Source organism: Pogoniulus pusillus, chromosome 1, assembly GCF_015220805.1.
Source record: "Pogoniulus pusillus isolate bPogPus1 chromosome 1, bPogPus1.pri, whole genome shotgun sequence".
NCBI lineage: Eukaryota > Metazoa > Chordata > Aves > Piciformes > Lybiidae > Pogoniulus > Pogoniulus pusillus.
In genome coordinates this window covers 335,574-361,002 of record NC_087264.1, presented here as the reverse complement: position 1 = coordinate 361,002, position 25,429 = coordinate 335,574, and the positions used below count along the sequence as shown (strand labels likewise).

The following is a 25,429-nucleotide window of genomic DNA, read 5'->3' as shown; positions in this document are numbered from 1 at the left end:
TGGTTTGAAGCTCTTGGTTTTTGGTGGTGTTTCTGAGCTTGATTATCCCACCAGCAGCAGGATGGTCTCAGGGCTTACTCATGTTCGGATGAAAGGCAGTGCACAAGAAGATGTCCCACTTGAGACTTGGCCAGAAGCAGATTAGTTTGGTTTCAGATTGGCTGAAAGTGTAGAGACCTGAGAGCCTGCTGCTGAGTGAGAAGTGGAGAAGCAGTCAGAGTGAGAGCTTTCAGGATGGAAACTTTTCACAGATGAAAGGTTGCCATCAAACTCAGAGCAGAAGTTAAGGGGCTGGACAGTAGTTGCCAGGTCCTGGGCTGCAGTGGAGGTCTCCACTTAGTAAGTGATGCTTCCTTGGTCAGTTAGACCAGCACATGTTCCCCAAGAAGACAGGAGATTCTCTTGTGGAGGTTGAGCTTCCTCTGCAGTTGACACCAATTACTTATCTCTGCTCCATGGGCTCAGAAGCAGCCTTGTGTACACCAGAACGTTTTATGTTTGCAAACACTTCCATGGTGACCTGCTAAGGGAGGTGTAGGCATGATTGCAGGGCCTTTGGGGATGTCTGGCTGTCAGCTGTGCAACTGGGAGATGGGGGAAGGATGGGTGTGGGTGGTTTTCAGCTTTCTGTCACAGTGGTGCCACCCACTACAGAAGCACTTGGCTGTGTTGTGCTCATGAGGTGCAGTCCACCAGCAGGACAGCTGCACTAGGCTGTGGCTACCAGCTCCTGAGCAAAGACCTGAATCATACAATGGTTTTGGTTGGAAAGGACCTTAAAGATCATCTAGTTCCAACTGCCCTGCCATGGACAGGGACACCTTCCACTAGAGTAGACTGCCCAAAGCCCCATCCAAACTGGCCTTGAACACCTCAAGGGATGGAACATCCACAGCCTCTTCAGGCAGCCTGTTCCAGTGTCTTGCCACCCTCCCTGTGAAGTACTTTTCCTAATACCAGTCTAAATCTGCCCACTTTCAGATTGGAACCATCTCCACCTACCACTGCTCTGTCCTTCCTGTAGGCTCCTTTTAAGCACTGCAGGGCCACCAGAAGGTCTCCCTGGAGCCTTCTCTTCTCCAGGCTGAACAAGCCCAACTCTCTGGGCCTGTCCTCCCAGCAGAAGGGTTCCAACCCTCGTGTCGTTGTTGTGGCCTCCTCTGGCTCCACTCGGAGAGGTCTGTGTGCTCTTACGCCGGGGGCCGCAGCAGTGCGGTCACTGGCAGGGAGCCCAAGCCCCGTGGGAAAGAGGCACAGTAGGCAGCGCAGTCCCACCAGAGCAGCTACCTGCCACTGGTCCTGAGTTCCTGCAAGCCCTGGGGGGCTAAGGTGTGACTCTGGGGGCTTGGTGCTGCTGAGGCTTGCCAGGCAGGCTGAGGAGAGGACATGACTTAGCGCATGGCACCCTCTAACGCGCACTTTGTGTTTCGGAAGGGACCTCCTCGACCTGAACGTTCTGCTCCGGTCAAACGTCGCTCTCAAGACGCCGGAGGAGGTTAGGTGCTAGATTTCCTTATTGCACAACTCTTACTTCTGTGTCTGGCCATGGTGCTCTTCAGAGGTGCTGGAGTGTTGCTTGGCTCTGTGGTCGTTTGCCTGCCTCCCCAGAAGCTCCAGGAAAGCTGCTTTGCCCTAGGTGCTCTGCTCTGTTTGGAGCTGCCTGAGTTTGGTTCTGCAGAGCAGTTGTGCCTGCTGGTAAAGATACAACACTGAGTTTGGGTTGGGCTTACAGACACAGGGTGACATCTCCATTACACCTTAAGGCAACACAAGGTGAGGATAGTCGAAGTGCAAATTCCCCCAGGATTTGGGCTCCTGCAGGCCTTTGCCCCGTTAGGAAAGATGTTCAGAGGGTAGGAGAGGAAAGGAGCATCAGACTGAGCGCAAACAAGCGAGGGTCTCTGCTGAACTGGTTGTAAGCAAAACCCTCTGGCAGTGATCTGGGAAAAGGGCAGGGTGGAAGTCGAAATGAGGTTGATGGAGATGAGCTAAACTCTGGAGGGGCCTGACCTAGCTTGCGAGGCAAGCTGGAATTTGGTGCCGACCAAGGCAGGCAGCACACCTTGCCCCAGATTACCTGAGCTGTCACCCTCGTGAATGCAAAGCTGCAGGATCAGGCCTGAACCTGAGCATCCCTTCAGGGCTTCCCATGCCCTGGCAGAGATGTGCATGCTGTGTTTCTCCTCCTACAGCCAAGAGGAGGTGCCAGCAATTTGTCCTTTCCCTCAGCTGCTTATAAAATGTGTTTTCTCTGCAGTGCCTTTTTGCTGGGTCGGTGCCAGAGCTGGTTTGGAGCCCACGAGGTCTCATTTCTGAGAAACCCATTTTGCTCTTTCCATGGGTTGGCAGCCCCTGCACGCTTGGGAAAACTCTTCTTGGTTCAGCTCCATGAGATAAAGGATTTTATGTGCCATTTCCCAGGCTGTGGTGGGCTGCCCAGACCCAGACAGAGCACATCAGATGGGAAGACGAGTGATTGGGTCTTGTATCTCCCCAGTCTCCTTCACTCTTGGGCCACTGAGCTTTTCCTTGTGAGAAACTGTGCAGATGAAATTGGGCCACAAAGCACATCCCAGGTGATAGAATCAGAGAATCATTTTGGTTGGAAGAGCCCTCTAAGATCATCTAGCCTAACTTTCAGCCTAAGAGCACCGTGGCCATTAAAGCATGTCCCAGAGTGCCAGGTCTGTTTCTTGAACTACTCCAACTCGGCTGCACTCCTGGACAGCCTGTTCCAGTGCCTGGCCAACAGCTGCTCTCCTGTTTGGCAGCTTGAGGAAGCTGTTGTCCTCATGCAAGTAAGTGTTTAGGTGAAGGTGCCCCTTCAGCCTTGAGTTTAGTTGGTGGACAGAATGGACACAGGGTGATGTTTTGCTCCCACTGATCTATGCTCTTTTCTTCAGGGAGTGCCAATCAAATACCTCTCCTTGGAAGACACTGATGAAGTTATAAGCCTGGTTGAAGACAAGAACAAAATTGAGCAAATCCAGGAGGAGGAGGAGGAAGAGGAGCAGGAGGAAGAGAATAAAGAGGATAACAATCAAGGTGTGCAACTAAAGAGGGAAAAGCTGGTTCTCTTCAGATGGATCATGTAGTCAGCATCTGCTAGGGACAGGCAGGCTGATGTTAAAGTGTTGCAGGACACTGGTGTGCTTTGCGCAAGAAGGTTGAGCCAGATGATCCTCGAGGTCCCTTCCAGCCTGATGTTTTGCAGCTCATTGGCAGTACAAAGTAGCTTGCTCATTGGAAGGTAGAAGGCTTCACCTCAACGTGAGGAGAAACTTCCTTGCAGTGAGGGTGATGGAGCACTGGCACAGGCTGCCCAGAGAGGTTGCGCTCCTGGATGCGCTCCTGTGCGAACTACCCTAGGGGAGATCCTGCCCCACCTTGACAAGGAGCTTGGACTCAATTATCTGTGGAGGTCCCTCCCAACCTCTAAGGTTCTGTGATACTCTGCAAGTCTCTGGAGTTGAGTGACACACAGGCATGAGTTTCAGAGGAGACAAAGGAGAAGAAAAGGAGCAGCTGTTGGGGGAACAGAGGAAGAGATGCTCCTGAGGGACAACTGCTGCTCACTTTTGTCCAGCTTCAGATTGCCCAGAGAAGTTGAGGATGTCCCATCCCTGGAAGTGTTCAAAGCCAAGTTGAATGGAGCTTGGAGCAGTCTGCTTTGGTGGGAGGTAGTCTGGTTTGGCAGGGAGGCTGGAACTGGATGACCTTTAAGGTCCCTTTCAGTCTGAACCATTCTGTGATTCTCTGATTCTGGGGCATGAGAGGCTTAAAGTTCACCCAGCACTGTCTCTTCTCCAAGCGTCAGAGGAAGAGCTTAGATTCTATCAGTCGTTTTGGAAGGGTTTCAGATGCTTTTATAAGAGCTGTTCCAAACTTGTCTTCCTTGGGGAGAAAGCAGAGGTCCCTGCTGAAGCTGCATTTGTTTTCCATGCAAAGTTTGGTTCATTTTCAAGACAAACAGGTGCAAGATTCTAGAGGAGCCATCGTGCTCAGAGTGATGCTCACATCCAGGGGCACAAGAGCCATTGTGCTCAGTGATGCTCACATCCAGGGGCGCAAGAGCCATTGTGCTCAGTGATGCTCACATCCAGGGGCACAAGAGCCATCGTGCTCAGAGTGATGCTCACATCCAGGGGCACAAGAGCCATCGTGCTCAGAGTGATGCTCACATCCAGGGGCACAAGAGCCATTGTGCTCAGTGATGCTCACATCCAGGGGCGCAAGAGCCATTGTGCTCAGTGATGCTCACATCCAGGGGCACAAGAGCCATCGTGCTCAGAGTGATGCTCACATCCAGGGGCACAAGAGCCATTGTGCTCAGAGTGATGCTCACATCCAGGGGCGCAAGAGCCATTGTGCTCAGTGATGCTCACATCCAGGGGCACAAGAGCCATTGTGCTTAAAGGGTGATGCTCACATCCAGGGGCACAAGAGCCATCGTGCTCAGAGTGATGCTCACATCCAGGGGCACAAGAGCCATCGTGCTCAGAGTGATGCTCACATCCAGGGGCACAAGAGCCATTGTGCTCAGTGATGCTCACATCCAGGGGCACAAGAGCCATCGTGCTCAGAGTGATGCTCACATCCAGGGGCACAAGAGCCATTGTGCTCAGAGTGATGCTCACATCCAGGGGCACAAGAGCCATTGTGCTTAGTGATGCTCACATCCAGGGGCACAAGAGCCATTGTGCTCAGTGATGCTCACATCCAGGGGCACAAGAGCCATCGTGCTCAGAGTGATGCTCACATCCAAGGGCATAACTGGTGAAGAGCATTTTATAGAATCACAGAATGGTTTGGGATGGAAGAGACTGTGAAGATCCATCAGGTTCTAGCCCCTCTGTCATGGGCAGGGACACCTCCTGCTAGCCTGTGTTGGTCAAGGCTCCATCCAGTCTGGTTTTGAACACTTCCAAGATTGATGCCCTCTAGATGACTTTGTGTCTGTGACTCCACTCCCCCACCCAAGGCAGTTGCCTGCTGCTGACAGTCACTAAGTCTTGGATCAGAGGTGCTGGCTTCCAGAAACATGCTGTTGGCGTGGCATGGGGGGCTGCAGTTCCCTCTGCTCTGTACTCATACACAGCTGTGGGTCTCTTGCAGACATCCAAGATGATCAGGTGGTGGAGGCAGTTTCCAGGGACAAGAAGCAAGAGCTGCCCCTGGAGAAGATCCGAGTCCTGACAGAGGAGAACTTCCACTCCACCCTCCTGGAGACCACCCGGACTGTTGTCCTGTTTTATGCCAGCTGTGAGTATGAAGTGTGGCCTGGCTGTCCCTTCTCTGAGTTCTCCTTGGTGAGCATGGAACAAGATGAGCTTTGAGGGCCCTTCCAACCTAAACCATGCTGTGGTGCTACTCACCACACTTTCTGTAATGTACACTCACAGAATGGTGAGAACAGGTCGCTCAAGGCCTCATCCAACCTGGCCTCAAACACCTCCAGGGAGGTTGTGGAGCACAGAAGCACCCAATGTGATCAAAGTTCACATTGGCTGCTTCTGTGCTCCACAGCCTCCCTGGGCAACCTGTGCCAGTGTCTCACCACCCTCACTGCAAACAACTTCTTCCTCACATCCACTTTCAGTCTCCCCTCTCCCACTTCAAACCCATTCCTCCTCCTCCTGGCATTGCCAGACCTTGTCAGTAGTCCCTCCCCAGCCCTCCTGTAGGCCACTTCAGATCCTGTAAGGCCACTCCTCAAAGAGAGGAGTCCTTCAAGTCTGTCAGAGCCTGAAGCACTTTGGGATGCAGAGAATTGTAAGGTGATGTTGCCAAGGAGCAAGGGCTGGTCCATCACCAAGCTGTCCCTCAGGGCTTGTGTCTCTGGCTGTGTTGCAGGGGAAGCAGTGTCCCTGGCAGTGCTGCGGTCCTACGCTGAGGTGGCTGCTCACCTACAAGGTAAGGTGCCCCAGGGCCGAGAGCTCTGCAGCTAGCAGATTCCTGCCCTAGCAGTAGCAGTCAGGAGACTGGGACAATTCTTCACACTCCACCCATTTCTTGACATAGAGCACAACTCCTCCACTCCTCTTCCCTCACCTGTCTCTTCTGACCGGCCTGCAGCCATTGATAGCTGCACTTTAGCCTTGGGATTGATCCCAGCAAGTTCAGGCCACCAGGGTGTAGCTTGCTGGCAGTGTGGTGGCCTCCAGCTCTGTTGTCCATGCTTGTGTGCATTGCTGTAAACTGGTACCCTCCAGCTGCCCAAACTGCCCTGCAGCTGAGATGGAGGTGTTGGTGGGCACAGTGCCAGCATGCTGGGTGGTGGAGGTCATGCTGCTGGACTGTCACTGTGTGATACCTGGTGGCGATGGCAGTGATGCTGGTGGACATTGCTGTGTGATGGTGGTGATGATGTTGGTGGGCACTGTGGTAAATGATGGTGATGATGGTGATCACATTGGGCACAGTGACAGCACAATGAATGGCAGTGTTGATGAGAGTTAGGTTGGTGGGCACAGTGACCATGTGATGAATGCCCAAGAGCACGAAGGAGGCCAGGCAGAGCACTAGGTGGCTGTTGATGATGCAGAGTGGGCTTGGAGTGAAGAGGAGCAATCAGGAAGTGCTGTAGCCTGTACTGTGGAAAGAGGTTCCTGTCTGTGGCCCTCCTGCACACACCAAGGAGATGCACAGCCCATCAGGGTGCTGGGTGACACGTCAGACCTCCTGTCTTTGGCAGTACCTGATCTGAAGGAGCAGTAATTGGCCCTGGCTTTGGTGGAAAGCGTGACAGACAGGTGTAGGCAGGCCCAGATCCACTGAGGAAGGGTGGTGTCAGAGGGAGAACTGACAATGGTGATGCCTTCAGGGCCCGGGGGCTGCTTTAATTACAGGGGAAGTCTGACAGGCAGCCACAGAGCTCTGTAAGTAACAAGTGATGGTGAGGAATCGGCGATGCTTCAAGACAGCACACATCAGGTAGCCTGGCAGTAAGGGTAGGAGACTGATCCTTCAGGAGGGCCTGAGCAGTTCCTGAGCTTCACTCAGGTCTTCCTTCAGCGCTCTCTCTTGTTAGTGGAGAGGGTTGGGTTCTTCTGCACCTCCAGCATTACATGTGCTGAAACTCCTCCAGAGAGGCCTCTTTCTGGCCTGGCTGCAGGGGATACTCAGGTGGCTTCATCCCCAAATCATCACAGCACAGTGGAAAAGTCAGCATGGGTCTGGAAAAACTTCTTTACTGTAAGGGTGATGGAGCCCTGGAACAGGCTGCCCATAGAGGTGGTGGAGTCTCCTGTGTGCTCTGCCCCAGGTGCTTTGGCAGGGGGGTTGGGCTCCATCCCTGGAAGTGCCTTCCAGCCTCTACCGTCTGTGATTCTGTGCTCTCAGCCAGAGCTGCTTTGTCACCCCTGCAGCTGGCTGAAGCTTTCTCTTGTCTTTTCTTCCTCTTCAAGGCCCATTTCTTCTAGAGGTGGCACTTCCCTGGGCCTGGCCAACAGGTCCTGTGGCTGGCAAGCAGGGTTCAGGCTGAGCTTTGAGCGCAGAGTGTCTGCAGAGCACCCAGGCAGCTTTCTGGGAAGCAGATGCAGAGGGTGGTGCTTACGAGAAGCTCTCCTGGGGGTGCTGCAGCCAGGCTGTGGTTTGGCTGGAAGCTGGTCTGCAGTCGGAGTCTGCAGGAGGGGAGAGTCACCAGCAGCTTTCATCTGGGCTGCAATCCTGGGAATACACAGGAGAGCTCAGGGAGGGTTGCTGTGGTTGTTGATGGTTTGGGGTTTCTTTCAGGCTCCCCAGCAGTGAGGCAAGCTGAAGGAGCAACCTGAGAGAGCCAGTGCGTGCAACCCTGCTCAGCTCCTGAGCTGGTGGCCAAACCCTGGCTGCTTCTGTGTGGTCAGGCTTCCACTGTGTGTGTTTTGAATCATTTGATAACCATCTCAGAACATGGAAGCAGCCCCAGGCAGAGATTAGCAACTGACTGGGGCCAAAGCCCTTCCTTCGTGATCTGTGAGGTCCCATCAAAGAAGCTCAGGCCTGATGTGACCAGTGGAAGGACTTCTGTCTGCTTCCCCTGCCGCAGTCTCAGGGAGGTCAGACAACAGCTGCATTAGTGGCTCTGGAGAACCTTTGTCTGCTGCTGAGGGAGCTTTGGTCACAGGTGGGCTCCTAAAAGGATGGCGGTCCCTGGCCACTCAATTATGGCCAGGATGAGGGAGGACACAGCAGTGCAAGCCTGAGAAGCCTGGATCAGGGAGAAGATCTTGAGCTGTGCAGGACTGAGACTGAAACCTAGGGAATGGCACTGGGGCAATCTCTCAGCTCCTCCAGAAGCCCTGGTATTCTGCTGCTCCCTGGGGTGCAGCTTGCTTCTCAGGCCTGAGGAGCCCAGACCAGCTGCTGAGGCATGAATCACCTGCTCTAGAGGCACGTTTTGGGCTGCAGAGCAAGGTGCTACTTTTGATGCCAATCAGAGAGGTCCCATGAGATCCAGTGCAGAGGAGTGGTGGAGGTTGGAGGCTGGGAATCATCCAGTAACAGATGTTCACAACATGAAGTTTGTGGCCCCCCAAACGTTTTCCCTTCATTGAGAGATCCCAGTTGGTGAGAGGATGAGAGGAAATAGCCTCAAGTTGCACCAGGGAAGGCTTAGGTTAAACATTAGGAACAATTTCTTTAGTGAAAGAGAGGTCAAGCCCTGGAACAAGCTGCCCAAGGAGTGGTGGAGTCACCATCTCTAGAGGTGTTCAACAAGCATGTAGGCATGGCACTGTGGGACATGGTTTAGTGGCCATGGTGTTGCTGGGCTGGTGGTTGGACTTGATGATCTTGCAGATCTTTTTCAACCTTAATGATTCTGTGAATCCAGGAAGAGCTGAGCAGAAGCAGCACTGTCTTGCTGAGCTGGGCATGTGCTCTGCCCTTGCAGCACAAGGTGCTGTGGGGCTGACTGCTGCAGCTCGCACCTGCTTCTGCAAGGTGTGGGCTTCTGGAAGCAGCACCTCAGGGACAGGGGGGAGATTTAATCAGTGTTTATAACTACCTGAGGGCTGGGGGTTAGGACAGGGGACAGGCTCTGCTCACTGCTCCCTGGGGCAGGACAAGCAGCAATGGATGGAAGCTGCAGCACAGGAGGTTCTGCCTCAACACAAGGGGAACTTCTTTCCTGTAAGGGTCCCAGAGCCCTGGCACAGGCTGCCCAGAGAGGCTGTGGAGTCTCCTTCTGTGGAGCCTTTCCAGGCCTGTCTGGATGTGTGTGCCCTGAGCTAGACTGGATGGTCTGGTTGTATGTAGAGTGAAGTTGCACTTCAGGCTGTGAAAATAACCTGTATAGTTTAGGAATCTGTGTTCATGGAACCTAAGTCTGAAGTCTGGATGGAGGACACCACTTTCTGATCCTGTCCCATTCTGTACTGGATTCCTCCTCTTGAAGTGCAGCACTACATACACAACTTCTCTCTCATGCTGTAACATTTGGACCAGGTCTTCAAGTGAGCTGTTTCTGATGCCAGTCCTGCCTCAGAAGGATTAGAAGTTTGAGGGATATTCTTATTTCTTCTTGTTCCCTGCATGATTGCTGATTTGTCTTGTCCTGGTTTCATGAGCCCCTAGGACAGAAGTTCTCACTGTTACTGGGTTTAGTACACCTAAGATGACAGGAGAGTAAGATCTCGTGGTCCTTTCTCACCCTTCTGCACATCCTCCAGCAGCTCAGCAGTGAGCACAGGGCTGAAGAAGCTGCTGCTGGCTCAACTCCTCAAGCTGTTGAGGATGGTGCAGATTGGGGTGGGAGAGTGCTCAGCCTCTTCCAGGTGTTGCTCAGGGCAGATAGGGAATCACAGAACCACAGGATGCTTTGGGTTGGAAGAGACCTTAAAGATCCTCTGGTTCCAACCCCCCTGCCACGGGCAGGGACACCCCCCACTAGACCAGGTTGCTCGAGGCCTGAGAAGAGCACTTTATGTTCATCATCTCCCAAGGAGTATCCAAGTATCAAGACTCCTCTTTGAGGGCCCTCAGAGCAGCTTTGCAGCCCTGTTGTAGCGAGACATCAAAGCCCTGCTCCCGCGTCGGTGTTTTTCGGGGTTGGGCAAGACACAAGATGATGTGGTAAGAGGTGATGAGAACCAGCTCTGCAGGATCAGAGGTGTGAAGTAAGTCCAGGGGCAAGATTTTCCTTTAAGATGGTATTTCAGGAGGCTGGAGAGTGACACAAACCATTTCTGCTCCTGTGGAGTGTTTTGACATCTCCTGACTGAGTGGAATTGCAGCCCCTTGGCTCTGTGCTGCCGCTGGCTGCTTCTGTAGCTGAGTTTGACACAAGGCAGAGCAGCAGCAAGCTGCTCGTGGGAGCTGCAAAGCAGAACCTAAAATGGGGGTTGCAGAAAAAGGTCCCATGAGGTGCCAAGGGTATCAGGGACAGGAATACAGGTCAGGGTCTCCTCTGCCTTCACCTTGCCCGTTCCTAGCAGGCTCCTTTCTAACCTGTGGCTGAACCCCTTCTGCAGCTTCTCTGTAGAGAGAATCACAGAGTGCTTTAAGTTTGCAGGGGCCCTTCCAGGTCCTGCCTGGCCCTTTCTGGGGCCTAGAAGGGACCTTTCTAGTCCAGCCCCCTGCAGTCAGCAGGGACATCTGCAGCTACCACAGGCTGCTCACAGCCCCGTGCAGCCTGACCCAGAATGGTTCCAGGGGTGGGCCATCTACCACCACTCTGGGCAACCTGAGCCAGGCCTGTAGCACCCTCAGTATCAGAAGTTTCTCCCTTAAGCTCAGCTTTGCTCAGCTGTGTTTGCTTCTCACTAGATTGGGTTAACACTTGGTCAGACCTCCCTCCCTGGGAGCAGGTTGTCGCTTGTCCTGTTGCCTGCAGATCAGACTTTAGATAGAGCTAGACTTCATTGTTCTGCTCTTCCGAGCCCTTTTCAGTGCCCAGATGCACCATTCTCTGGTTTTCAACTCAGGAGGCAGCTCTTGCAAACATCTCCAGCTTCGTCCTCGTCTCTTAAGCTTCCCTAAAGCCAAGACTCCCAGCGTGGCTTGCTGGGCTCTGCAGAGGTCTCATCAGGACACAAGGATGTAATTTTCCTCCCATGTCTTGCAGATGATGTGGAGAGTTCATCCCAGAATGAGATTTGCTCTTTCCTGCAGCACTGATGATGATATCTGCATCCTCCTTCTCCTGAGGGAACTCTGCTGCTATTACACTTTGCCCTTCAGATTGGTTTCTGCCCCTCTGGGCTTGAGATCATTTGCAGGTTGCATGTGCCTGGTTTATTCCACTAGACCTTTAACAGTGATCAGAATCAAACCCAGGCCAGACAGAAAGGTTGGCTGCTTGGATGTGCCATGCTCTTGAGAAATCCTCATCACCTGTCCTGGCTCTGAAGGGCACTTTGTGATGGTCTGCCTCCAGGTGTGTACTTGTCTCTAGCTTTCAGCCCATCTTTCCCCTGGCTCCTGTTCAAACAAATGCAGGGGTGGCATGAAGATTCCTGAGATAGGGCATTCCTGCAGTGGGCATGGACAACGCTGGCTTGAGGGCTGTACACAGCCCTGCTCTCCTTGGGCTGTGGTGGCCATGGTGGTCTTAGGTTGGTGGTTGGACTCGATGGTCTTAGAGGTCTTTTCCAACCAAAAGAGGGACCTTGAGCTGTTCAGCCTGGAGAGGAGACTCTGAGGAGACCTTATTGCTATATTTCAGTATCTGAAGGGGACACAGGAAGACTGGGGAGGGATTAATTAGAATGGCTTGCAGTGATTGGAGGAGGGGGAATGGTCTGAAACTGGAGCAGGGCAGATTTAGGTTGGACATGGGGAGGAAGTTCTCTAAGATAAGCGTGGAACAGGCTGCCCAGGGATGTGCCCAAGGATGTGCCCAGGGATGGTTATCTCTGGAGACATTCAAGACTTGGTGTGGCCCTGGGCAGCCTGATCTAGTTAGAGGTGTCCCTGCTGACAGCAGGGGGGTTGGACAAGATCCCCTCTGAGGGTCCCTGCCAACTCAGTGCAGTCTGTGAAACAATTCTGTGATTAGGTTGGAGGTAGCCCAGGTGAGGCTGGCAGCGAAGGGGTGGTGGCCAGTGAAGCTGGTGGTGGTTCACCTGCCAGGTGGTTAGCACAGGCTTCGCTGTGGAGCAGCAAGCAGCATGTGCTGCTCATCACCCAGGCTGCAGCTGGAAGGAAAACTGGTAAGGAGGTGGTGGAGCAGCAGGCGCTGGGCTCCTGGAGGGCGTGCAGGGAGCAGCCTGCGTTTGTGTCGCTGCTTATGGACCCCTGGAGTTTGGGAGAGATCTCTAAAAGAGCTGGTTTGGTGTCAGGAGCCAGAGTCGAAGTCATTCCTTTTCCCTTCACCTTGCCTGTGAGACCCCAGGGTCCCTCCTAAGGTCCTAGTGGTAGCTGTCAGTGGCTCTGGGCGGATGCCATCAGGCTGCCAGCCTCTGTTGCGCCTGTCAGCGTGTGGAACCCTCAGCCTGTGCGCTGGGGGCCACAGCTTAGGTGAAGCAGAGACCTTTCAACACTTGGCACCACAGCAAGTGAAGAAGCCTCGGCTGCATCAGCCTCCTTCCTGCCAACCTTCATCTTCTCTCTTTCCTGGAAGTTGGTGCCTGCATCACTTCTTTGTCTTGGCTTCATTCCTGAGGTATTTCCAGTACCTTTCCTTGCTGTTCTCTCAGCTCTGGGCAGCTGCCTCGGGGTTTTCTGGTGTCACTTTGAGTACCCAGGCAGACTTGCGTCTCTCCTGGTATTTCTGTCTGAGAAGTGCAACTTAACCACTTCTTGAGGTTGGGCTTTTTTTCTTTCTCTCCATGGTCTGTTTGCATCAATGCAGCCTTGCTGGAGCACTCAAGACATTTGCAGGCTGGAAATGATGATTGTTGTGCTGAAGGGTGTGAGCACAATGTCACCCACTCTGGATGTGTTTACGGGAGGCTTGGAGGTGGTACTTACGGAGATGATTTAAGGTGAATCTTGTAGATTAGGGTTCTAGGTTGGGCTTGGTGATGCTGAGGAGCTTTGCCAGCCTAGATGCTTCTGTGATCCTGTGACTTCAGGAGGAAACTCAAAGGAATTGTGTATCCAGGGCTGGATTTGGACATCCTGCCCACACAGAGCAACGTTTGACTGCAGGAATGGCTCAGCAGCTTCTCAGTGGGTAGCTCAAGTGGGCTCATTCTAAGTGCTCTGTAGGATGCATGCCAAAGCAAACAGGAGTCCTGGCAGCCTTAACGCATATGTATGTGGTAAGTTCACCAAAAGCTCTTTTCCAAGCATTTCTCTGTTATTTTGGTCTTTTCAGAGTTGTTTGTTGTCCCCTCTAGAAACTCAGGGGCTTTTGCTGTCTCGAGTCAACTGCTGGGACTGGCCTGGTGTCTGCTCGCTGGAGAACGTCACACAGCTCCCTGCCCTCAGGATCTATCGGAGGGGAGAGCTCGCAGTGCTGTACGATGGCATGTGGGGGGCTGAGGAGCTGACCAGCTTCATCATCCTGTGAGTGCCTGCTCTTGGGTCCCCAGCCAGGGAGCCTAGCACCTAAGTGCACAGGATGGGTTGGAGTCATGGAACCATAGAATGGTTCAGGCTGGAAGGGAGCTCAAAGCTCAGCCAGTCCCAAGCCCCTGCCATAGGCAGGGACACCTCCCACTAGAACAGGTCATTCAAGGCCTCAGCCAGCCTGGCCTTGAACACCTCCCTGGGCAACCTGTGCCAGTCTCTCACCACCCTCACTGCAAACAACTTCTTCCTAACATCTACTTTCAATCTCCCCTCTACCAGTTCAAGCCCATTCCTCCTCCTCCTCCTCCTGGCATTACCAGACCTTGTCAGTAGTCCCTCCCCAGCCCTCCTGTAGCCCCTTCAGATACTGGAAGGCCACTCCAAGGGCTCCTGTAGCCCCAACTCTCTCAGCCTGTGCTCAGAGCAGAGCTGCTGCAGCCCTCTCAGCATCTTGATGGCCTCCTCTGGACTGGCTCCAACACTTCCATGTGCTGCTTGTGTTGGCAGGGACCTTCAAGATCATATAGTTCCAATCCCTGCTGCTATGGGCATGGAGCAGGTTGCACAAGGCCTCATCCAGCCTGGCTTTGACCAGCTCCAGGGCCAGGGCATCCACAGACCCTCTGGGCAGCTTGTCGCAGTGTCTCACCGCCCTCACCATAAGGAATTTCTCACTGATCTCCAATCTATGTCTTCCCTCTTCCAGCTTCAATCCAGTCCCTCTCATCCTATCACTACAAGCCCTTCTAAAGGTTCTCAGCCCAGCTCTCTTGTAGGCCCTCTTCAGGTACTGGAAGGTTGCTCTAAGGTCTCTCCAGAGCTGCCTTTTCTCCAGACTGAACAACCCCAGAGTCTCTCAGCTTGTCCCCATAGGTTGGACTCAATGATCTTGAAGGTCTTTTCCAGCCTGGTTAGTTCTGTGATCCTGTGAAAGCTGAAGGGGCCACCTAGGTGCAGCTGGAGCATCTCTGGGAGGAGGAAAGGCAGAGAGACCTGGGGCTGTTGAGCCTGGAGGGGAACAGGCAGGGAGAATCTCCTCAATGTCTACAGTGTGGAGGCCAAGAGGATGGAGCCAGAGGCCATTGACAGGCCAAGGGGCAGTGGGCACAAACTGCAATCCAGGAGGTTTCACCTGAACAGGAGGGAAAACTTCTTTGCTGTGAGGGTGCTGGAGGCAGCAGCAGGCTGCCCAGGGAGGCTGTGGGGTCTCCTCCTCTGGAGAGATTCCAGACCTGCTTGAGCACTGGGCAGGTTGCTGGGGGGCTCTCTGCTCCAGAAGGAGGGCTGGACTGGATAATCTCCAGAGGTCCCTGCTAACTGCTAGCAGCCTGTGACTCTCTAGTCACCAGCTCTATGCCTTTCTGCGGCTGTTGTCCTTGCCAGGACGCTGGCTTTAGTCTCCAGTGACACTGGCGGCTGGGACGTGGGGTTGGGACGTTGCTAGGCTGAGGTTGCACTTCTGTCTCCTGACACCCAAAGTGCAGGAGGTGACAGCCAGTTCTGTTTCTCTGCCTTTCCATAGGAGCCACGTCTCCTGCCCGTTGAAGCTGGACACAATCGACGAAGCAGAAAGCTATTTACGAGGAGAGCTCCCCTGGGAGCTGTCGTCCTACCGCCGCACTTCGCTGCTGGGCGTGTTCGGCACAGCCGCAAGCGCAGGTTGGTACTGGCGCGGCTGACACGGAGTGGTCGATGCAGCTCCTGGGTCCCCGCGGGGACCGCGACTCCACCTCCCTGGGCAGCCTGTCCCGGGGCTCCGCAACCCTCCTGGGGAAGAAGTGCTTCCTCATGCCCACCCTACACCTCCCCTGGCCCAAATCGAGGCCAATCAGAGAATCGGTTTTACACTGCTGTGATTTCCTCATACCCTACTGCTCAGCTTCAGAGCTGGAGGCCAGGCTGGACTAGGCTGTAGTCAGCCTCATCTGCTGAGGTGTCCCTGGCAATGGCAGGGGGGTTGGAACTGGCTGCTGCTTGTGCTCCCTTCCATCCCTGACTGATGCTGTGAAGAGAGAGGGACGATTCCAGGTGCTTGGGAGTTCTTCACGTATCATTTTCTCTGTGTTTCCTCATGCCTCAGCCTGCCTGGCACCACCCTTTTTACTGTTGCAAGAGGAAGGTGGCAAGTGCTTCCAGATGTGGGACTTAAGGTCCCTATCCTGGCTCAGAGGACATTAAGGCTTGTTTACTCCACCCAGAGTGGTGGCATCTGCCAGCCCTGACACAGATCAGACATGGTGCTTGGCACGGCGCAAAACAGCAGTGCCTTTAGTGACCTTTCTCTGCAAAGGTGATCTGAACTTAGCAAGCCACAGCTTGTGCCTGTTGTATCTCCAGCCCCTCACCATGGCTGCTTCTGGGTCCCCTGCACAGTAGTTGTAGGCTGATATTAAATCCACTCTTAGCTTCTGCAGTTCTGTGTCCCTTGAACTGGGGAGCCAAGAGCGGGACTCTGGACTCAGCTGTGGCCTCCCTAGGGCAGAGTAGAGGGGGAGGACACCCTCCCTTGCCCTGCTGGCAGCACTCTTCTTAATGGACCCTAGGAGACTGTTGACCTTCTTGGCCCCGAGGGCACATTGCTGGCTTAGGGTGAGCAGTGGGAGGCTGAGGGGTGGTCGTGGAAGGAGTCGCTTGGGTCTGGCAGGACGTCTGCGCTCAGACTCCTTCCCCTCTGGAAGCTGTTGATTTCCTGCCGTGCAGAGAAGAGTTTTGGGGGTTTGTGATGGCCCTGTGGGGAGCTCATGAGATTGCCTCTTGCCTCGGGGCATGCAGTCTGCAGTCTGGAATGGCATCTGCAGTCTGGGGCGGCTCAGCCGCGGCTGCCAGGGAAGATGAAATCTGGGATGCTTTCGCCACCTGTGACCTGCAGGCTGTTCCAGCGTCATGCAGAGTGGCCTGAGGGAGCAGAGGCCTGGAGCCAGCTCTTCTGGCACCAAACCCGGGCCAGAGTCAGGGCAAACACACTCTGCTCTTACCAGCCTGAGCCTTAGCTGGAATTTCCAGAGATTTTCTTGCAGCAACAGCTCCTGCTCCGGCCTGAACCAGTGTGCTGTGTCATGGCCACTTGCAGTGAGCCATGTGCTGAATGAAGTCCTTCAGCACCTAGCACCAGAACGATCTCAGCTCTTCATGGATGAAAAGCTGGACATGAGCCAGCTCTGTGTGCTCACAGCCCAGCCCAGCCGTGTGCAGGGCTCTTGGTCACCAGCAGAGTGGGCAGCAGGTGCAGGGAAGGGATTCTGTCTCTGCTTGTCTCTGATGAGACCTCACCTGCAGTGCTGGGGCCAGCTCTGGAGTCCTCAGCACAGCAGAGATGTGGACCTGTGGGAGCAGAGCCAGAGGAGGCTGCAGCAGTGCTGGGAGGGCAGGAAGCCCTCTGCTGTGGGGCCAGGCTGAGAGAGTTGGGGCTGTTCAGCCTGGACAAGAGAAGGCTCCAGGCAGCCTTTCTTAGAGGGGTCCAAGAAGAAAGCTAGGGCCAGACTTTCATGCAGGGCCTGTTGTGATGGTTTCAAACTGAAAGAGCAAGATTCAGGCTGGAGAGAAGGAAGGAAGTTTTGATACTGAGCATGATGAGACCCTGGCCCAGGCTGCCTCATCCCTGGAACCATTCCAGGTCATATTCTTTTGGGGTCTGAGCAACCTGTTCTAGTTGCAGATGTCCCTGCTGTCTGCAGGGGGGTTGGACTGGATGACGTTGGAAGAACCCTTCCAAGCCAAGCCCCTGTGTAGTTCTATCACCCAACAAGCCCTTGAATGGGTCTGAGCTAAAAGAGACTCCTCAGAAATACCCTAATGAAAGTTTCTGGAGAGTGTCACAGGGCAATGGACAATCATTTTCCTGGAAGCCTGGAGAGCTCATGGGAGAGAAGCTGGAAGTGTGCTTGGAAGCCAGGCTGCAGCACATGTTTGCAGGTAGCCTCATGCCCTGCAGAGCTCTGCTGCTGCTGGAAACCATGGCTTCACAGAGTGTCTTCTGCTGGAGGGGAAAGTGCTGCTCAAATCCTGCTCCACAAATGGCAGGAGCCACAGACCCCTTTTTATCTGAGGGTTTTTTGCCTTCTGGTTCCAAATCACAGAATCAGTCTAGGGCTGGAAGGGACCACAAGGACCATCCAGTTCCACCCCTGCTGCCATGCCCAGGGACACCCTACCCTAGAGCAGGCTATCCAGAGCCTCATCCAGCCTGGCCTTAAACACCTCCAGGGATGAGGCTTCCAACACCTCCCTGGGCAACCTGTGCCAGGGTCTCACCACCCCCGTGCTGAAGAATTTCTTCCTAACATCCAACATCTTCCTAAATCCAGCAGTGGAGCTGTGCTTGTGTGAGCCATGGCAGCTGTCATGGAAGGCAAAAGGGTCTTACACAATCCCTAAAACGTGGAAAAATCTGGGTAGGGGTGGAAAGATCTCATCAGGAATGACCCTGATAATAGGAGTAGGCCTGTACTCTGCTGGAGGTCGTCCTGATTTAGGAGAGAATTCCTGGTCTTACCCAGTAGCTAGGACACAGAGAAGTTCACAAATGATTTAGACTCACAGAATGGTTTAGGCTGGAAGGGAGCTCAAAGCTCAGCCAATTCCAACCCCCTGCCATAGGCAGGGACACCTTCCACTAGAACAGGTCGCTCAAGGCCTCATCCAGCCTGGCCTTGAACACCTCCAGGGAGGTTGTGGAGCACAGAATCAGCCAATGTGGTCGAAGATCAAAGATCACATTTGGTGCTTCTGTGCTTCACAACCTTCCTGGGCAACCTGTGCCAGTGTCTCACCACCCTCACTGCAGAGAACTTCTTCCTAGCATCCAGTTCACTGGCGAAGTTCTCAGTGGTTCCTCTCAGCTGCTCCAGTGGGTTGCTTTTCTCTCCATGTTGATTGAGTCCAATGAGCAAAGACCAAGGAGCTGGAAACCAGCATCACCCAGTGGTGGTTTCTCTGCCCCACAAGATAAACAGGGCACACTTTGTCACCCCCCTTTGTTGTCTGTGGGTTACTCCCTCCAATGTCCGAACCCTCCATGATCTACCCTTCCCTCTGGAAAGGAAAAGGCTGTGAAGGAAGGTGTCTGGTCCCTGTGGTCCTGGTGTAGCTTGAAGGGAAAAAACTGCTTTGAGTTTAGCTGAAATAAAGGAGGCAAAGAACCAAGAAAGCGACCAGTTGTGAGCAGCCTCGGTCTATTGAGGTCTGAGTCACCAGTCCCAAGAGCTTGGGTTGGTCAGTTGTGATGCTGGGGAATGTTATGAGGAACTCTGGATAGCATCTGGGTGAGATCTTATTGAAGTTCTTAAGCAACATCTCTCATGGCTGTGTCTGAGATGAAACCTTAGTTTTTGGAAGAGCCTGACTTCTCCAAGTGTGAGTTCTGCCTTGCCTGAAGTCACAGAATCATAGTGTGGTAGGGGTTGGAAGGGACCCCTGGAGATCATCCAGTCCAATCCCCGTGCCAAAGCAGGATCACCCAGCAATGCATGCAGGCAGGTTTTTAAAGTCTCCAGACAGGGAGACCCCACAACCTCTCTGGGCAGCCTGCTCCAGTGCTCTGGCTCCCTCAAAGTAAAGGAGTTTCTCCTTAAGTTCAAGTGAAGCCTCCTCTGTTGTGGGAAGTGCCTTTTTTTTGTTCTCAGTTGCTCAATCCAAAGGAGGAGTGGTGGTGGTGGTGAAATCTGCCCTGCTATCAGCCTACCTTTGGCAGCAGTGGTTTGGATCTCTGATCTATAACTATTCTACAAGCTCATGCACCATGGCTTGCATGTTCTCACAGAGCCTGTTCCTCACCTGGATCCAGGTGCCTCAAAGTGAGCCTCTTTCACAATGTCATAAATAGTTCTGCAGGCAGTTTCCTTTGGGGGCTTTGCTTTCAGGCTGTTGGCAGGGGTAGATCCAAGAGATCCCCAACCTAGTCCTTTCCTCCCTATCCTCTCCACCTGGTGATCTCCACAAGGTGACCATCTCCACAGGGCGAGTGGTGGACCTCAGCAGCTCCTGCGTGTGGGTTTCATAGAACTACAGAATGGTTTACATTGGAAGGGACCTTAAAGGTCACCGAGTTCCAGTGGTCCTGACACGGGCAGGGATGTGCTGCTGGGTCCGGTGCTGTTCGGTGTCTTCTTCAGTGGCACTGATGAGGAGACAGAGTCTGCCCAGCAAGTTTGCTGCTGACACCAAGCTGGGAGGCTTGGCTGAGACAGCTGCAGGCTGTGCTGCCAGCCAGTGAGACCTGGACAGATAGAGCTGGGCACAGAGAGCCAAATGAGGCTCAACAAGGACAAGTGCAGAGTCCTGCACCTGGGGAGCAATAACAAACTGCAGCAGGCCAGGCTGGGAGGTGACTGCTGGAGAGCAGCCTTGGGGAGAGGGACCTGGGGGTGCTGGTGGAGGGGTCCTGGGAGGCATTGAGCAGAGTGTGTCCAGCAGATCCAGGGAGGTTCTCCTTCCCCTCTACTCTGCCCTGGTGAGACCTCATCTTGAGCACTGCCTTCAGTTTTGAGCTCCCCATTTGAACAGGGACAGGGATCTGCTGGAGAGGGTCTAAGGGAGAGCTCTGAGGATGATGAGGGGACTGGAGCACTGCCTGGTGAGGAGAGGCTGAGGGACCTGGGGCTGCTTGGTGTGGAGAAGAGAAGACTGAGAGGGGATTTGATAAATGTTTATAAGGGGGCTGGGGGTCAGGAGGGGGGGACAGGCTCTGCTCACTGCTCCCTGGGATAGGACAAGCAGCAATGGATGGAAGCTGCAGCACAGAAGCTCCAGCTCAACACAAGGGGGAACTTCTTGCCTGGAAGGGTCCCAGAGCCTGGCACAGGCTGCCCAGAGAGGTTGTGGAGTCTCCTTCTCTGGAGCCTTTCCAGGCCTGTCTGGATGTGTTCCTGTGTGCCCTGATCTGGATTGGATGGTCCTGCTGTGGCAGGGGAGTTGGACTGGATGATCCCTTTGTTTCCCTTCCAACTCCTGACATCCTGTGAGCCTGGGATCCACTAGATTAGGTTGGTCAAGGCCCTTTCCAACCTGGTCTTGAGCACTTCCAGGCTGGTGGCTGGAGCTGAGCTGTGTTGGTGGAGGTGCTGCTCTCTCTCTGCAGCTGTCCAAAGTAGTACAGCACTGAGTATGCAAAGCATTTAGGGTTTTGAGCTTTGCTGTTGTAGCTGGGTGCTCCCCAGTCCCTGCCTGCTCTGAGGAGCGAGGTAGAACCCAAAGCACGTGGGGGAGAGGTTGGTTGTCTACTGGGCACTTAGCACTCCTCCAGTTAAGTCATCAACAGTCACTTCCAAGGGTCACTGGGATTGACAGGGTTTCTGTTTAGGCCTATAATTGGTCTCCTCCTTCCACAGACACTAAGTCCTGTAAGTCCTCAAAGACATCTCATTGTCCTGGAAGCCCCATGCTGGTGGCTGAGGAGCAGCAGCTACTGTTCTCATAATGGGAACTTGCCATCTGATCCTCCTAGCTGCTGCCAGCTTCTGCCTGTGGCCAGGAGACGCGTCCAGTTCTCATGACAATGGCTTCCAGGAGCACACTGATGCTTCTCTTTACTCTTTGTTTTCATCTCTGTGGGTTTTTTCTCTTTCTTCTCTTCTTTGCAGCCAGGGAAGCTTTCGAAGAGGCAGGAAACATCTTAAGTGGCCACGTAGCGATGGGGATGTACTTAGAAGATGATGCCTTGGCTTTGTGAGTTGCTTCTCTCGTTCTTTGAGCAGAATTCAAACTGATCTGTGTGTCATGGAAAGCAAATGTCCAGACAGAGCTTCCCTGGTGTGGTGGTTTGGGTGTACCCTGCCCCCCCCCCCCCTTTAGAAGCACCTAGCTAGACTCAGTCGGGCTCTGGGAATATAAATGAAGCTTTTATTTACAGCAGCACAATATACAAGCAGCTATTTACAATATATGCAGTTATAGACAGCAATATACAAGGGAAAAGTAATACAGAAGCACAACTCCCCTCCCAGAAACCTGAGTCCCCAGGAGGGGCTCCCAACCACCCCTGCACCTGCCCCCTGCCCCTCTCAACCTTACCCCAGTCCTAAGGGAGAATAGAGGTTCAGCCAAGAGGTTAAGGAGCAAGGTTAGTGGCAGGTGAGGTTAAGGAGATGCAGCTCAGTCAGAGCCCAGCCCAAGAGTGTTATCTAATGTTTACATTCTTCTTCAGCGAGACTCTGAGGGAAGCAGACATCACCATTGTTTTCCTTTCACAGCCTATGATCAAGTTTTTCTCACCAAAACATTCTAGCCTGCTTCAAACTAGCACACCTGGCCGTGCTGGGTTGAGCTGCTGCTGGGCTTAGCAGCAGCTCTGAGGAACTATAAAGGTAGCCCTGGGACAGGTAGCCCTGGGACATGTAGCCCTGATTCTGCCACTGAGGTAGGACCTGTCCATAGGCAACTCATTTGGCCCTGCTGGAATGAGCAATCTTCTCCTTTCATTGATACATACATTGGGTTGGGTTGGAAGGGACCTTCAAGATCATGTAGTTCCAGCCCCTGCTGCTGTAGGCAGGGACACCTTCCAGTAGGCCAGGTTGCTCAAGGCCTCACCTAGCCTGGCCTTGAACTCCAGGGAGGGGACATCCATGACTGTCTTGGGCAACCTGTTGCAGTGTCTCACCACCCTTACTGCAAAGAATTTCTTTCCTGCTGTTGAAGTTCACGCTGGGTATTTTCAGTCCTCCTCCCATCCCTTGGGTTTCTTATACAAAAAAGGTCCAAACTTTGTATGAAGGTGAAAAACAGGCTGGGAAAAGGATACCTTCTAGCTAGGAGCAGTGTGTAAGGAAGAGGAAACACTTCTACCCTTCTCTTTCTATCAGGAAGTGGTCAGTTATTACTGGTCTTCCTCTTTCTGCAGTCCCTTTACCTTCTCATCTCCTCTTCCCTGCCCTGATGCTGGAAAAGTCCCTGCTGAGCTGGGATGGAGAAGGGGAGCACAAGGGGACTGCTGCAAAGCCAGGGCTGCCCATGTGAGTCTTTCTTTGGTAGTAGCCTCCAGCTGGCCAGGAGCAGTCAAAAGGGAGGCTGCTTGTGACTGCTTGAAGGCTGTCTTTTGAGAGGCCTGGAGCAAGCTGTCTGTCCTGGAGCTGCCGTGGTGTGGGCCTTGGGAAGGGTGTTAAGCCACTTTGGGCAGATGCAGCCTGAGCACTCAGGTCTGTCTGTGAGATGCTTTCGGCTGCCAAGAATGGAAAGGAGCTGAATTCCATCTTCTCAGCAGTGACTCCTACTGTGCACCTTTTCTTCTGGAAAGGTGTGCCTGCCTGTTTTCCTCCCTGTGGCAGGAGCAAGATGTTCACCACCATTTCAGTCAGTGTGCTCTTGCAGCCCAGAGAGTAACCAGAGCCTGGGCTGCAGCAAGAGCACTGTAGGCAGCAGGGCCAGGGAGGTGATCTTGCTCCTCTGCTCCACACTGCTGAGACCTCACCTGGAGTACTGCATCCAGTTCTGGAGCCACTATTACAGGAGAGGTCTGGCTGTGCTGGAACATGTCCAGAGAAAGGCTGTGAGGGCTGGAGCACTTCTGCTACGAGGAGAGACTGAGGGAGTTGGGGCTGTTCAGTCTGGGACGGAGAAAGCTCCCAGGTGACCTTATTGTGGCCTCTACGTATCTGAAGTGGGCTACAAGAAAGCTGGGGAGGGACTTCTTAGGCTGTTAGGGAGTCACAGGACTGGAAGGAATGGAACCAAGCTGGAAATGGGGAGATTCAGCCTGGATTTGAGGAGGAAGTTGTTGAGCAGGAGAGTGGTGAGAGGCTGGCATGGGTTGCCCAGGGAGGTGGTTGAGGCCCCATGGCTGGAGGTGTTCAAGGCCAGGCTGGCTGAGGCTGTGGGCAGCCTGCTCTAGGGTAGGGTGTCCCTGGGCATGGCAGGGGAGTTGGCACTGGCTGCTCCTTGTGCTCCCTTCCAAGCCTGACTGGTTCTATGGTTCTAGGATTTCCAGACCCTGGGGGAGGTGCATCCCTGGCCTTGGCAGTGGTGAGTTAATGGTTGGACTAAGTGATCTAAAGTCTTTTCCAACCTAAATGATTCCATGATAGTGGAGGAAGAGTGCTGGAGAAATTCAGTAGCCATCCTTCTGCAGACATGGTAAAAGCAACGTCAGGGCTTTGCTGGGTGAGGTCTGTGGTGCCCTGAGCTGGAGCTAATGTGATCTGAGCATGCACCAGTCCATGCACTGACTGCATAGATGAGCAGACTGCTTCGGGTTAGACTGTGGGAGATGCTTCAGGGCCTGTACATGCAGCTAGACCCAGGGTGAACCTTCGGCTTGTCCTCACATCTCATTTCCGTCAGGAATTAGCTGTTAAGGCAGGGTTAAAAATCCCAGAAGGTCCCTGGCCTGTTTTCTAGGTGTGGGTTTAAGAACCAGGTCTAGTTGACTGGATAGGGCTGGGGGATAGGTTGGACTGGATGATCTTGGAGGTCTCTTCCAACCTGGTTGATTCTATGATTCCTTAGAGAGGTGATGCAGCTCTATGGTGTGTGATGAGATATGGAGACCACAACAATGATCCAAGGCCTGGAAGCCTTCTGCTGTGGGGACAGGCTGAGCAAGTTGGGGTTGTGTAGCCTGGAGAAGAAAAGGCTCCAGAGAGGTCTTCTGCTGACCTTTCAGTGCTTAAAGGGGCTGATCAGAAAGCTGAGGACAGTGAGGAGTGATGTTTTGAACTAAAAGGGGAAGATTCAGACTAGAGAGAAGGGAGAATGTTCTGATGCTGAAGGTGGTAAGGCCCCATCCCAGGTTGCCCAGAGCAGTAGTCTATTCCCTGACCCTGTAACCATTCCAGGTGAGGTTGTTTGGGGCTGGATGCAACCTGCTCTAGTTGCAGATAACCCTGCTGTGACTGCAGAGGTGTTGGACTGGATGACCTTTAAAGGTTCCTCCCCACCCAGAACATGCTGTGATTTAATGATCCCATGTGGGCTTTTGTGTTCTGCATGGAGGATTAAAATGCAAACCTCTTGGTAGCACATTCCTGTTAACCCAGCCGTGGTTGGACTCGATGAGCCTTAGGGGTCTTTTCCACCCTTAGTGATTCTATGATCCAAAGCACCAAGCCATGGAAGTGAGGCAGTGCCAGGCTTGGTCAGTGCTGGGGTGGGAGGTCACTGGTACAGAAGTCACAACCAGCAGCATTCAGGGCAAAGCCTGACCCCAGCCAAGCTAAAAGACTTTTCTCCTTTAAAGGTGTTAGCAGCTGGTAGAAGGGGGGGCAGTGTAAAGGAGAGCTTAGAAAGGAAGGTACTAGCAGAAGCAGCCTGTGTTCGCTCAGCAGTGACACATGCCAGAGCACACCTCCGCCCTGCTGCTCCTCTGCAGCATGGTCCCGTCTAGTTGGGGTCGCTGACACAGTTCATACTGATCCTGGCTCTGCCACGTTTGGGTTCTGGCTGTGATCTGAGGGTGAAGCTACTGTAGCTGGTCATCTTCTCTACTTGTAAGTCAAAAGCAAACACTTTCAGGAATTCCTGATGCAAGAGCCGTGCTCACTTCCCTTCTTGAGCAAAGCAAAGCTATTCTTCTGCACAGCCCTCGAGGAGGAACTGCCCGTGGCTGCTGGACTGCCGAGTGCCAGGTCCCCTCTTCCTAAAGAAGAAGGTGTTCAGGATACACAAAGGAGGTTGTCCGCAGAACTGTTTGCTCAGCAGGCACCTGCTTGCTTGGTCACTAATGCAAAGAAACAGAAGTGCTGAGGGAGAGGAAGGCTCTGAATGGAGCCATTCTTTCTGCCTGACACGCTCAGACGCCGCAGGTTGCCGCCAAGGGTTTGTTTGCAGATGGCTGTGATTGAGATGCGCGTCTCGAGTTACCCAGCTGCTGGACAAACACAGCTGTCACCGGCAGCAATGCGCTGGGTCCCGGTGAGATCAGAAGTGATCTCAGGGCCAGGCTCCAGCTCTTAGGCGGGGAATTTATTGAGTTTCTTGGCAGTGGTTAAGAAACTTCCTTATCAAAGGCTGCCGATCATATGAATCAGAGGATCAGGGCTCGGCGGGGCTTGGAAGGGACTTC

At 53.5% G+C, this 25,429-nt stretch overlaps 1 protein-coding gene across 2 annotated transcripts in view; it reads left to right on the top strand.

Moving 5' to 3' along the window:
- Positions 1-25,429, top strand: part of TXNDC16 (thioredoxin domain containing 16) — a 60,221-nt gene that overhangs the window by 20,283 nt on the left and 14,509 nt on the right. For both annotated transcript variants that reach the window (XM_064142622.1, XM_064142708.1), the window contains 7 exons: positions 1,435-1,495; positions 2,904-3,045; positions 5,116-5,262; positions 5,854-5,913; positions 13,263-13,431; positions 14,960-15,096; positions 21,015-21,099. In XM_064142622.1, coding sequence (XP_063998692.1) covers positions 1,435-1,495; positions 2,904-3,045; positions 5,116-5,262; positions 5,854-5,913; positions 13,263-13,431; positions 14,960-15,096; positions 21,015-21,099 — 801 coding nt within the window. The remainder of the gene's footprint in view (positions 1-1,434; positions 1,496-2,903; positions 3,046-5,115; positions 5,263-5,853; positions 5,914-13,262; positions 13,432-14,959; positions 15,097-21,014; positions 21,100-25,429) is intronic.